Here is a 15,000-nt window from a genome sequence, read left to right as displayed (position 1 = left end):
TTTAATAGATTTGCCTGAGCTAGGAAAGAAAAATGGAAGTTGTGATGAAAGACATTTATCCCATGAAATGCAAAGAACATCAAAAAAAGAACTGGCTGATGAGGTAATGTTTTCCTAATGGGAGAACAATATGATCAACAATCAATAGCATAAAAGAAAGAGGCCAGCAAGTATATCCCAGTAAAAGAGAAAAGGAAGAAATAATGGAAAGGGACTTTGATGACCTCATTTATAGTTCAGTTTTTGCTACTGGTTTGAAATATGGGGAAAATAATCATATTTGCTTGTACATAGTTAAGGGCAAAACAAAAACAAAATAAATCACATGACAGTGATCCCTGTCTGCATATAACACAAATACTGTGAGCACAGATTTGATTGTGTAATTGAATGAAAGATTTCCTGTAAATATTGATAGGTGTTGGACTTGGGATGAGTAGGTGAGATAAATAGCCTTTAAATTTCTTACAAACTCAAGATTTCTAAGATTCTTTAAAGTTCCTGTGTGTCTGTATAAAAGACAAATTGTACCATGGTCATGTAGGGGATTTGAATAATTAATATGCAGAAAGAATTTATCATCTCGTTCTTAATAAAACTTTATATAATTAATAAACCTATGAATGAGAAGGAGAACCATCCCAATGCTCTTCTAGAACATGGAGCTTGGTTGGCAGTCTAAAGCAGGCACTGCTTCTAATTCATTCTTCAGTGAAATAAGGCAATCATCTATGATGGACAGTTTGTTCTTGGAGAAAGTGAATAGAAGGACCATGGCACACAAAGCACAGTGGGTGAAAGGAGTTTCAGACACTGGACTGAACACAGGGAGAACAAGTTAAATAATGCATTCTGAGTGGTGAAATTTCCCAGTCTTCTCCCCAGACTCTGATCTCGGAGTGCTGGCAACTAGGTATATAAATTAGGTTAGAATTAGTTGGAATTTATTCTAGATGTATTGAAAAACATAGGAGAATAGATCTACCTAAACTTACACTTTGGGATAATTCAATGACAAGGCTGGTTATGTCATTACCCTACAGTGCAGTCCACAAGCGAGCAGGGAAAGTTTCTATTTAGGTTTTGGTGCTTCATTCCTCAACATGAAAGCATAGTGAAGAAGAGTCACCTATCTGATGGAGGTATCAAGAGTTCCAGACCACACAGACAAACAGCAAGCAAAGATTATAGAGACGATATGAGAACTAAAGAGAAATAAATATCACAGGAATTTATAAATTCGAATCAAAGCAAAACGAGACAAAACCCATGACAAAGAAATTAAACTTCATTGCCCCCACTACCAGTAAACAAAGAGAAATGAATGATACAGAAAAAGAACAAACAGAACACAAGAATGAATTCATGGAAAACAAGAATATGACAGCTGACAGAAGGGTGAGAAGATAAAGAGCAGAAAGTAGAGAAACACAACATGGTCTTTGCGGTCCTGAGAACTCCCGAAAGACTGAGATACAGATGATGATGTACCTGTTCAAAAATTCCTAGAACATAACCAAATTCTTTCATTAAATTATATGTCTATCTTCTCCCTTCAAAAAAACATTTATTGGGATTTAACAACTTTGTCAAAGAGCTAGTACAGTTGTCCCTCGGGTTCCACAGGGAATTAGTTCCATGACCTCCTTCCTCCATACCAAATCTGCAGATGCTCAAGTCTCTTTGGGCTTCCCTAGTGGCTCAGATGGTAAAGGGTCTTCTTACAATGAAGAAGACTAGGGTTCGATTCCTGGGTTGGAAAGATCCCCTGGAGAAGGGAATGGCTACCCTCTCTAGTATCCTTGCTTGGAGAATTCCACAGACAGAGGAGCCTGTTGCAGGCTACAGTCCATGGGGTTGCAAAGAGTTGGACACGACTGAGAGACTAACACTTTCACTTTTCAAGTCTCTTTTATAAAGTGGTACAGCATTTGTCTATAACCTATATACATTCTCTTATTTACTGCAAATCACCTCTAGATTACCTATAATACCTAATACAATGTAAATGCTATATAATTAGCTGAAAATACAATATAAATGTTATTTAAGCAGTTGCCCTAGAGGCAAACTCAAGCTTTGCTTTGTGGTACTTTCTGGAGTTTTCTCTTATTGAATATTTTTGATGTGCAGTTGGTTGAATCCTTAGGTGTGGAATCTGCTTATATGAAGGCCTGGATGTAATATCCTAGAGCCACTATGTTAGACAATGTGAAAAATTCTAATTACAACTTATCCCTTGCCTTAATAATCTAATAATTGTTCCAGCTGACATTTTATTTTAGCTTTATTAATTTGTTATTGGTTTCTATTTTTTTAATGGTGTCTTGAACATTATCAGCAGATCACTGTTAAGTAGGTGTAAACTATAGTGGAAAAACTTGCTCAATTTTCTTATACAAATCTCTCAATACATACTGTTTACACAATAGAATGGTTTCTTTTGCACATATTGATCATAGATAAATAATTGTGTTCTTTTTGAGTGAATCTGTGGTATGTATTTAAATGTTTTGCTTGTGTACTTCGTTTAGATTATTTGAATGTATAATATATTGCCTCTCATCTTTAGCTGTCACCCAAACATTTTGATTAATCCCAAATATTTTATTCAAAAATTTCTAATAAAATGTCAAATTGTACTATATATTTATTTGCATAGCTATTGCTTAGAGCACCTCAAGGATGGAAACATCTTCAGTCCCTACGGTGGTATCTAACCCCAAAAGTGGGGTTAAGCGCATGTGCCTGTGATACACTGATGGATAAAAGTCATGTCTTAGACACCAGTGACTCATGGATTGCACCAACCCAGAGTACACAAGAATGTTAGGAAATAATAGCAAAGTCAGCACATCCTACTGGGGTTATAGATATAAGAAAGCTCTAAGGATTTTTTATGTTTTTTATATTTAGATTTAACTGAGAATGACAAAGAATTGGAACCTAAAATGAAGCAAAAGTTCTATCATGGATGAAGTGAATCTTAATCATTGGGGGTGAAGTACAATTATCAAAGAAATTGGCGCTGCATATCTAAGATTCTAGTATTCAAAATTGTTTAGATTTTTAAAGTTATTGTGAATGGAACAGGGGCAAAAAGTAAAGCACCTACATTTTTCTTGTGTTGCACATTATTCACGGGAATTGAGCTTCCTCTTATAGAATTATGGAAGAAGCACCAAACAGTATTTCTTTGCACATACTATGGTTTCATAGTCAAAACTATCCTTCTTAATGAACAATTACAAACCAGAACTCCACACATTGTCCTTATTTTCTTTATCCATTGTATGTTTAAATTAAAAAATGGGCCAACACAACTATGACTCTAAAACATACTTTTAATCTTTGAGGCTTTAGATCCTACCAAAAAACAGGACATCCTCCAAAAACACATATACAAACAAACTGACAGCAATAACAAAACAAATTACCTTGTGCTATGTAAGGTGTAGTTTCCTCTTTTGGAGGGATATTTGTGGGTCGTGGTGTGGGGGCAGGAGGTCTGTTCATAATGAATGAACGACTTCCAATTTTTTTCTTTATACTCCTATTGGCCAGTATTGTGTCATATTCACTGTCATCAATCTCAGCAAAAGTGTACGGGTCTTCCTCCTCTTCCTGATCCTTTTCATCTTCTTTCTTTTCTTCTTCGGGATCACTTCCTGTTTCACATCTTGCACTGAAATCACACCAACTTTGACTTCTTTCCATTTGGCCTTCCAACAATTTCCCTGCTTATAAAATATTTGAATAGTAGTTATTTATATTTTATACAATATTATTGCTGTCCATCTGTCAGTTGCTTGAATTTCTACCCCCCAAATAATTTGTATATTACTCTATAAATTCCAAAAAGAGAAAAGCGAATCATGTAATTTACTAACATATTCTCTTTCAGTCTGTAATTGTTAACTTCTTAGAATAAGTTTGTTAAAGACATGGAATTCTTTGAAAACATACACATAGGCATATAACTACTTTTCATATAGTTTATGAATGATTTAACATCAGGAAATCAAATCATAAAACTAAACCTCAAATATCAAATACTTTGAAAGCTTGTGTTTTTCAAGCCTAATGTTCTCAAATTTTTTTAAAAAATTTGAAGTCATTTTACCTTTTATAGAGATTGAACTAAGTATTTTGTCTAAAATTGATTTCTCTGAAAATGACAGAGGGAAATAGCCAAAAGCACCATTGTTTAGTTTCTTATACTAAGTCTCAATCTGGCTCTCTTGACTTCTATAGGCCAACATGAACCTCATTCCTTGATAAAGGATATTGAAAGTAGGGTTCATGAAATAAAAGATGGCATAGAAAATCAATGGCTTGAAGATTAATTTTCTAATAATTAATCTTTTATGTTTAATAAATAGTCTTTATTCAGTAGTCTTTTATGGTTTTCATATTCAGCAAAATCTTTACATATTTTTATAAGAACATATTAAAATATTCTAGCAGCAGTTTATTTGGAAGACAAAGATACTATATACTGTGATCAATTAATAAGTTGAAGAGAATTTTGATGGCTCTCTCTGCCAGACGATGAGAAAAATTTTTTAAATGTGTCCTTTTTACAAGTGTTAAAGTATTAATGAAAACAATAAAAATGGACATTATTTCAGTTATTGACTGAAAAATTGTTAATTCTCTGTGTTGTTCTGAGATTCATGCTCATGAACTAAGGAAGAATTAGTCTCCTTTCTGTTTAGTAAGAATCTGATCAAAAATTTTTAGCTTACTTAATGGATATTTTAGTGGGAAAACTTAGGAGATAGGGAGAAAGAGAAACTGTTAAGAGCAGAATAAAAAGGTATTATTATAAGAAGATTCAGCAACTGTTTTGGGTAGGCTTATGAAGAGAGACCAAAGGAGAGCCCGAGATCATCTCCCTGCCGAGTCTTAGCTTATTTCAGTTAGTTTAACCCAAGAAGTATGAATGCTAACATGCCTGGCATTAACGTTAAAATCTCCAAGACTTTCCTTTTCCCTTGTGAATAATACGGTTTTGAGATTCTGACTTCATGACTTCTGTTTCACTGACAGCATCCTAGGTGAAACCAGATTAAATGTGTCGGAAACACGTGCACAGTGTTTCATTTTTAGCAGAATGTGTCAACTATCTTACTTTTATGAACTGATTTCCTGAGCTGTTAACTCTCTTTGTTTCTCCACCTACCTCCTTTCTCAACTCTTTCTAAAGTTGGGCTTGCACTAGAAAGAAAACATTTCATTTTTCATTTCCCAGTGTATCAGATTATACTTTTCATGTTGGAGTTGGATCTGAGTTTTCTCAACTCAGATTGTACACTAGTAAATAACGATTAAAATATATCACTCTTATAATCCAATTTTTGAAATAATTGCGAAAGAATGTAAAACAAAGATAAGAATCCAAATAGCCCAGGAAACCTGTCCATGGAAGAATTTGACACATTCTAATTACAAGCTCTAGGGTCTTGGATCTTGGATCTAAGTCAAAGTGAAAGTCACTCAGTTGTATCCAACTGTTTATGACCCTATGGACTATACAGTCCATGGAATTCTCCAGGACAGAATACTGGAGTGGGTAGCTGTTTCCTTCTTGAGGGGATCTTCCTAACCCAGAGATTGAAACCAGGTCTTCTGCATTGCAGGTGGATTCTTTACCAGCTGAGCCAGCAGGGAAGCCCAAGAATACTGGAGGGGGTAGACTATCCCTTCTCCAGCAGATCTTCCCCACCCAGGAATCGAACTTGGGTCTCCTGCATTGCAGGTGGATTCTTTACCAGCTGAGCTACCAGGGAAGCCCAAATCAAAGGGGGATCATAATGACTGTTGCCTTGAAAGTTTGCTGTGAAGATACAAAGAGACAGGATGTCAGTTATAAACTGAAAAGTGTTCTATGTGACTGTTTTCTCCAATGAATATGTTCATGAATCCATCATAAGGAATTTGATGCTTAGGGCATTCATGAGGTGGCTTCTCTTTTTCAGTGACTTGAAGGCAGGAAAAAACTTGTACAGAACAATTCCTGAAGCTATCACTAGCTAAAGTCAAAGAACATATACAGTCTCCAGCGAAAAATAAGTGGGAGCTTCTAGTCTTACTTTCAAAGACCTCAATCAAAGAATTTTAAGGAAAAATACTGGCATTTTATTTTTAATTCACTTCCAATATTAGCCCCTTGAAAACATATGATATTAAAAGTGTGTTCAGTCACTCCATTGTGTCCGACTCTGCAACCCCATGGACTGTATGTAGCTTGCCAGGCTCCTTTCTCCATGGGATTTCCCAGGCATGAAAGGGTCGCCATTTCCTACTGTAATTAAAAGTAACACTGCATTAAAAATGTAATAATATGGCTTTTAAATAACAGGAGTGAGTTTTTTGTATGATGTTGCTTTTTATATTTGGTACTTTTCAGAAGATACATTAGCCAACATTATACTTGTGGTCCTAGATATCTGGTGAAAATTACTCTCTGTGGAATAATTTTTAAGCTCCTAACCAACGTACCATACATGGAAATTCACATTAGGAAAAACGGGATTTAAAATTTTATTTAAATTATTTCAGTTCAGTTCAGTTACTCAGTCATGTCCGACTCTTCGTGACCCCATGAATTGCAGCACGCCAGGCCTCCCTGTCCATCACCAACTCCTAGAGTTTACCCAAACTCATGTCCATCAAGTCGGTGATGCCATCCAGCCATCTCATCCTCGGTCATCCCATTCTCCTCCTGTCCCCAATCCTTCCCAGCATCAGGGTCTTTTCCAATGAGTCAACTATTTGCATGAGGTGGCCAAAGTATTGGAGTTTCAGCTTCAACATCAGTCCTTCCAATGAACACCCAGGACTGATCTCCTTTAGGATGGACTGGTTGGATCTCCTTGCAGTCCAAAGGACTCTCAAGAGTCTTCTCCAACACCACAGTTCAAAAGCATCAATTCTTCGGTGCTCAGCCTTCTTCACAGTCTAACTCTCACATCCATATATGACCACTGGAAAAACCATAGCCTTGACTAGACGGACCTTTGTTGACAAAGTAATGTCTCTGCTTTTTAATATGCTGTCTAGGTTGGTCATAACTTTCCTTCCAAGGAGTAAGCATCTTTTAATTTCATGACTGCAATCACCATCTGCAGTGATTTTGGATCCCAAAAAAATAAAGTTTGACACTGTTTCCACTGTTTCCCCATCTATTACCCATGAAGTAATGGGACCAGATGCAATTATTTAGCTCCCTTTAAAAAGTAGCTAAAAATTAACTCTTTTAATAGCTTTAACCTGATATAAGACAATCTTGTTTTCTTAATAACTGATTTTAATAACTACATAAAACTATTCACATCTATAAAAGTGAGAAAAATACACCAAAATTTTGTTGTCAGGGCTATATTCAGTGGGGTCGCAAAGAGTCAGACATGACTAAGTGACTGAGCATGCATGCAAGTAAGCACATACTAATTTACCTAATATTAATCACCATACTAATTTACTAACATACCCAATATTGATATACCTACATCCTTGATCTATCTCAGCAGTCTATAAGAGCTCAGACCATAGTAGGCAATCAATATGTCTTTGCTGAATGAGTGAATGAATCTAAAAAATACCCACTAGGCTTCTCATGCTTTTCATTAAGAAGTACTTTCCATCTCTTATAAAGTGCATAATCTTAGTAAGTCTTTATGTTGATTAACTTGAACCTTTATAGAGATAAAGCCTTCAAGGACACAAATGCTGAATTTCATGGTTTCAAAATTCACTTTCTAAAAATAGTCTTTATAGACTTTACAGCCTTCTAGGACTTGACACCTCAAGTACAGTGACAAACAGGGCTTTCATAACAGATGCTTCTTTCATCCTTGTTAACTTTTCTTTGTAAGAATATTTTATGAATTTGGAAAATAAACACGAAAGAGTGATCAGTAAAGTGGGTGGTAATTAGTGACTGTAGGAGTGAGCAGAAAAGTCTGCCAGGCTGTGGAATATTCCAGGAAGATAAGCCTAACATGGAAGCTCCTGGGGATGCTTCCTGCCCTTCATCCCCACTCCCACTCCCACCTCTGCTGCTACACAGCTTCGTTCCTGCATCTGGGAACAATGCTATCACAGTCATTTAACTGTTCTTCCACTTGAGTGAGACAGAGTGCTTTTAGACTTTGGTCTCAGTGCGCGGTATGATAAACCCTTTACCACTTGCTTCCCCTGCAGCTTCTGACTGAGCGACTGTGCCCAAGCTCATTTTCAAATCTGTAACACATTAGTCTTTCTCTTTTGCCAAAACTACGAGTATTTTTAAAACCCAAAGTTGTCATTTACTTTTCCACATGATGCTTGAGGTTTGTTTTATGTAAAGAGTGACAGACTCCTTCCTAGTTTTATTTCTTTACTTACAGAAAGCTTTGTAATGAGTCTTCTTTCCTGGAAGGAAAAGGAAAGAAAAAGAGAGAGGGAGAGAGGAAGAAGAGGGGTGAGGGGTACGGAAAGGTAGAGAGAGAAGGACCAAAGGAGGAAAGAAGGAAGGGAGGGAGGGAGGAAGGGAGTTAGTGGCAGGTACCTCTGGGCTGATTTCTCAGGTTTTAGTTATTAAAGAAGAGGAGGAAAGTTTCTCTTGGTTTTAAACATTGATCTTTGTATAGCTTCACCGCTGCTGCACTATATGCTGTGTAAGCTTGTCAAAGTTTCAAAGTTGTTTTAAACTCAAACTTACCTTGTACTGGGAAGTGAGATTTTTCCAGTTGGAAGGCAGTGGTTACAGGTCGTGGTGGGGGGAGAGGTGGTCTGGGGCACACGAGGGGCTCTTGGGAATTATTTTCAGGGTTGTCTCCAGGAATGAACACATACAAGTCGTCGTACTGGTTCTCACTTTCACTGTCAACCTCTGGAGGGCTGTGCTCTGCCTCCATGCCTGATTCATGCTCTTTTTCTTCCTCTGCCATTTCATTCACTTTGGCTTCTTCTGTCCTCTGCCTGTAAGGCCAGCTTTTATGGTGGAGAGCTGGGCTCTGTATGGCTGTTTATGATAAAGATTGTAGGATTTCATTTAAACATTCCATCTGGAGGCATTTAATGTTTTGTAACTTGGTACAGAAGTGGTGGTAATGTTAATTAAACTTTTATGAACTGATACAGGAGAAAGCTAACAAACGCGGTTTTGGTGAATAGCCATTATTGAGCTTTTCAAATATTTACCAAGAGAGCTCCATTACATCCTGCTACTTCAGTTTATGACACTCTCATACACATAATAATATGTAATATTCTGATATTACATATATGATAATATTCCAATTCTCTAGAGTTATTGTTTGAGCAGATTCAGTATATGACTGCATTACCATATTTTTAGTAGACAACAATATAACTAACATAACAAGTAATAAGTGATGGAAAAGGTAAAGGAACAAAAATCTTATCTTGCTTATAAATACTATGATCAAATGAGTCTGTGATTCTTATTTAGTTATTATTTAATATTTATCACTAGATGATATCTTAATTCTTAAAAATACTATTTGATAAAGTATTGATATTTTTCCATTCTGAAGGCATCTAAATTACCAATAGTAGGTAAATATTTTTTCTATTTTTTAAAAAAATTTTAATTAGAGGATAATGATTTACAATGTTGTGTTGGTTTCTGCTTTACAACAACTGTGAATAAAGTATAAATATACACACATCCCCTCACTCTTGAGCCTCCCTCCCACCCCTTTATCTCATCCTTGTAGGTCATCACAGAGCACTGAGCTGAGTAGGTAAATATTGTTAAGGCTCAGTTCTCTCAACAAAAGAATCTATTCTATCCTAAAACTTAACCAAATGATTCAGGCAAATTTCCTCTAATCTAAGATTAGATCATGATTTCATTATTTGTGTTTACACTGTACACAGTAAATGCTCTCTAGCCACTCAGGAAGAAAATAGAAAAATATATAATGCAATAACTTTAAATCTTAAAACTTGTGGTTTATATTTTCTTTACAGAAATTCTGCTCTAAATAAAGTATTCACAAAAAGTTGAAATGATCTTTGGAACTTATATTGGAGGGAAAAGGCGAATTGCTGTCATGAGTGCAATAGAAAAGCAAATAACTGTTGTTTTGAAGTTTTGTTAAAATAAAATACAGCTAAAGAAGACAAATGGCAGAGTACAGACAAAGAGGAATTTTCTTATATGAAGAGGTACACTGTAGATTTTTTTAGCAGCAGGAGAAAAAAATCAGTCATATGGGAAAATCATGTCCAAAATGGTACTACATATTTCTACATGAATTTTATTTTTAATTTCTCTCATTTTTTATGTGAGAAAGAAGAAAGCTCTAGCTGCCAGTATTAGAACTGCAACCAAGATTCTTTAACTATCAGCTGGGGCAGAGCAGACGGTGTTTCATTCTTACACAGATCTCTGCACAGACCTCATTCATCTTTCTGCCTCTAACCTCAAACACAGCCTGAAATAAAGTAGTTTCTAGATATGCTGATGGAGTAAATGACGGAGTGGCTGAAAAGAAATCATTGCTCAGGCTAGCAAAAGGACTTCACTGTTCCTGTCTGGGCAAATCGATCATCAACTTAGAATTACATTCATGCTATAGGCAATTCCTTACAGCTACCTTTATGTCTACATGTTCAGTTTACACATTCTATTTTATGTAAACACTGTCTAAGCAACAGGGTCTCCTTAGTCCTTGTCATATATGCCCAGACCTGGAAGACAGCCCTGGAGAGTCATATGTGGTGGGTCAGTGGGTTTTAGCAAACTTCATAGAAATGATGATACCAATGGAAATTTGCTGCCTTTGGGTGTTCTGTGTTTCACCTTTCCTCTAAGGAAAGAGTCAGAGGCCTGAGTCCAATCACACAGAATTTCATATCAGTGACAGTTTCAGGTCCAAACAGTCTGTAGAAATGAGGTTGTTCTGTACCAATAACTGAAATAATGTCTCCTTATTACAGGTAGTACTTCTGAGAATTAAATGTCATAATAAATACATGGTCATTATCAATGATGGCCTTTACATCACTTTCATTATCATTAATATGATAATTAATCATTAAAATGATAATAAACTGTATAACTTTAAAATTTAGTGCATCAGTTGATTACATTATCATTTAGCATGCTTTTGTGTTCTGCCCTAGTGTTTGAAGAGTTTATTGATTTTGCCAAAGTATACTAGTTAGGGAATTGTTCAGTTCAGTTCAGTTTAGTTCAGTTCAGTCGCTCAGTTGTGTCCAACTCTTTGCGACCCCATGAATCGCAGCACGCCAGGCCTCCCTATCCATCACCAACACCCTGAGTCCACCCAAACCCATGTCCATCGAGTCGGTGATGCTATCCAGCCGTCTCATGCTCTGTCGTCCCCTTCTCCTCCTGCCCTCAATCCTTCCCAGCATCAGGGTCTTTCCCAATGAGTCAGCTCTTCGCATGAGGTGGCCAAAGTATTGGAGTTTCACCTTCAACATCAGTCCTTCCAATGAACAACCAGGACTGATCTCCTTTAGGATGGAATGGTTGGATCTCCTTGCTGTCCAAGGGACTGTCAAGAGTCTTATCCAACACCACAGTTCAAAAGCATCAATTCTTCAGCACTCAGCTTTCTTTATAGTCCAACTCTCACATCCATACATGACCACTGGAAAAACCATAGCCTTGAGTAGATGGACCTTTGTTGACAAAGTAATGTCTCTGCTTTTTAATATGCTGTTTAGGTTGATCATAACTTTCCTTCCAAGGAGTAAGCGTCTTTTAGGCTGCAATCACCATCTGCAGTGACCTTGGAGCCCAGAAAAATAAAGTCTGACACTGTTTCCACTGTTTCCCCATTCTATCTGCCATGAAGTGATGGGACCGGATGCCATGATCTTAGTTTTCTGAATGTTGAGCTTTAAGCCAACTTTTTCACTCTCCTCTTTCACTTTCATCAAGAGGCTCTTTAGTTCTTATTCACTTTCTGCCAGAAGGGTGGTGTCATCTGCATATCTGAGGTTATTGATATTTCTCCCAGCAATCTTGATTCCTGCTTGTGCTTCCTCCAGCCCAGCATTTCTCATGATGTACTCTGTATATAAGTTAAATAAGCAGGGTTACAATATACAGCCTTGACGTACTCCTTTTCCTATTTGGAACCAGTCTGTTGTTCCATGTCCAGTTCTAACTGTTGCTTCCTGATCTGCATACAAGTGTCTCAAGAGGCAGCTCAGGTGGTCTGGTATTCCCGTCTCTTTCAGAATTTTCCACAGTTTATTGTGATCCACACAGTCAAAGGCTTTGGCATAGTCAATAAAGAAGAAATAGATGTTTTTCTAGTACTCTCTTGCTTTTTCGATGATCCAGCAGATGTTGGCAATTTGATCTCTGGTTCCTCTGCCTTTTCTAAAACCAGCTTGAACATCTGGAAGTTCACGGTTCACGTATTGCTGAAGCCTGACTTGGAGAATTTTAAGCATTACTTTACTAGTGTGTGAGATGAGTGCAATTGTGTGGTAGTTTGAGCATTCTTTGGCATTGCCTTTCTTTGGGATTGGAACGAAGACTGACCTCTTCCAGTCCTGTGGCCACTGCTGAGTTTTCCATATTTGCTGGCATATTGAGTGCAGCACTTTCACAGCATCATCTTTCAGGATTTGAAATAGTTCAACTGGAATTCCATCACCTCCACTAGCTTTTTTCTTAGTGATGCTTCCTAAGGCCCACTTGACTTCACATTCCAGGATGTCTGGCTCTAGGTGAGTGATCATACCATTGTGATTATCTGGGTCGTGAAGATCTTTTTTGTACAGTTCTTCTGTGTATTCTTGCCACCTCTTCTTAATATCTTCCACTTCTGTTAGGTCCCTACCATTTCTGTCCTTTATTGAGCCCATCTTTGCATGAAATGTTCCATTGGTATCTCTAATTTTCTTGAAGAGATCTCTAGTCTTTCCCATTCTATTGTTTTCCTCTATTTCTTTGCACTGATTGCTGAGGAAGGCTTTGTATACAAATAAGGAATTGTATCTAATATTATTTGATTTGCAAGTCATCCCATCAATTGAAAAACTGGTAGGCAGTTTTGTGGAGCATCAACTGCGAACTGTTCAAAGTGCAAACAACCTGAGGTAAGAACAGGCTGATGTCACTGTGGTTGTGAACTAACAAGAGAGTGGTCAGATATGGGACCAACAAGATTATCTGGGGCCTTAGAGATGATAAAGATTACAGTACCATGGAGAGGTATTGGAGAGTTTGGAACAGAAGTGTGATTGTTCCTTCATGAAGTAGAATGTTAGGGGCAAACGGGAAGGCAGCAGTTTCAAGGTTTCTTAACAGAGTACTACTGGCATTTTTGAGAAGATAATTCTGTGTTTCCTGGGGTACGTCCTGTGTATTGCAGGATATTTAGCAGAATTTTTAGCAAAACTCCGTTCTCAATTCATGACAACAACAACAAAATCTCCATTCATTGACATGCATTCTCTGTTGGGAGTAGAAAATGGTGCTCCATTAAGAGTCACTGTGTTATTGTGACAATCCAGGGGAGAGCTGATGCCAGAGTGGACAGTGTGTATAAATAACAGTGAAAGGGTAAGGAAATACTGGCTGTATTGTGAAGGTAGAGTTCACAGTATTATGTGACACATTGGAAGTGGGATAGGAGAGAAAGTAAAAAAGGTGACTCCAAGTTTTGGTACTGAATTGAACAAGGAAGAAATCTTCATTTCCTGAGATGGCAATGTCAGCAGGTAGAGTAGATTTGGGCATGGTTGGGGGCTTTCAGATTTAGAAATGTTGAGTGGGAGATGCCTGTCAGACTAGCCCAGTGAGCAAGCTGTTGTGAATCAATGGAGTCTGGCATGATGGGTACAATTATGTACATGGAGGAAGATTCTGAAATAGTCTTCAGTCATTATGTATAGAGCTACATTCTATTATAGCCAGCGGGGGCCTTAGAGAGACCTAGTGCAAACTTCTCATTTCTTATCTGAGAAAACTAAGGTCTGAAAATAATGTGACTTTGTTTAAAAAAATCAAAAAAATATAGTTATCACATAGAACATTTATATCAAACCGACTAGTGTACTTTCTTTGGGTAGCAAAAACTGCTGGTTTGATTATTAAACACTGAACTTGTTAGGACCATTTAAATTAGCAAGATAATGTAGTAATATTTCTACCAGATGATATGCACAAAGTCATTTCAGTAATTAATGTCTTCCAATGCTGTTTGTGTTTTTCCACACTCTCTTCAGTTTGACTTTACTAGTTACAAATACCTTAATTTAAGCTTTATATATACATGTAACATAGAGGAGCACTTACTAGGAGAACATGTAGAAAATGAGGTAATACCCTCTTCACAGTGATTTTCTTGCTCATTATCTCTGCTAACTTCTTGGATCTGAAATAAAGGAGTGTAATTTTCAATAACATGTATTAATATTAATAAATCTGTATTTTTAATATACCAAATGGAGAGTTGATACCTGTGAAAATAAGAATTAGTTTTTACATGTATATTATCATATGTGAAACAGAACACCATTCCAGGTTCGATGCATGAGACAAATGCCCAGGCCTGGGGCAATGGGATGACCCAGAGGGATGGGATGTGGAGGGAGGTGGGAGGGGGGTTCAGGATGGGGAACACATGTAAACCCATGGCTGATTCATGTCAATGTATGGCAAAAACCACTACAATACTGTAAAGTAATTAGCCCCCAACTAAAATAAATAAATTTATTAAAAAAAAAGAATTAGTTTTTAAATTTTAATTTAAATACTTTGATTATATTATATATCTTAGCTATTATATTTGGGCCATCTATAATTTTTTCAGTGACACATAGTATTAAAAAAGTGTATCTAGAACAATATAGCATTCAAAATAAACAATAAATATATTTTAAACGGAAATTCTTGCAATACTTTTAAGATTCACAGCAATAACTATGAAATTTTTACAATAGATAACTTCTGAATAAAAATGAATTGAACTATTTCATTTAGAAACCATAAAC

At 36.7% G+C, this 15,000-nt stretch overlaps 1 protein-coding gene across 2 annotated transcripts in view; it reads right to left on the bottom strand.

Annotated features, from left to right (window-relative positions):
• The window catches only part of BANK1 (B cell scaffold protein with ankyrin repeats 1), a 320,374-nt gene that overhangs the window by 42,796 nt on the left and 262,578 nt on the right, over positions 1-15,000 (bottom strand). Inside the window, exons 8-10 of one of the 2 annotated variants that reach the window (XM_081597071.1) lie at positions 14,303-14,381; positions 8,708-9,010; positions 3,438-3,740 (exon numbers count right to left, since the gene is read on the bottom strand). In XM_081597071.1, the coding sequence (XP_081453197.1) occupies positions 3,438-3,740; positions 8,708-9,010; positions 14,303-14,381 (685 nt within the window). The remainder of the gene's footprint in view (positions 1-3,437; positions 3,741-8,707; positions 9,011-14,302; positions 14,382-15,000) is intronic. The other variant, XM_081597082.1, reaches the window with a different exon arrangement.

This window comes from Giraffa tippelskirchi, chromosome 1, assembly GCF_054371585.1.
Source record: "Giraffa tippelskirchi isolate mGirTip1 chromosome 1, T2T-mGirTip1v1.2.pri, whole genome shotgun sequence".
NCBI lineage: Eukaryota > Metazoa > Chordata > Mammalia > Artiodactyla > Giraffidae > Giraffa > Giraffa tippelskirchi.
Note: the sequence above shows the minus strand (reverse complement) of the source record. Positions and strands in the feature narration are given on the sequence as shown.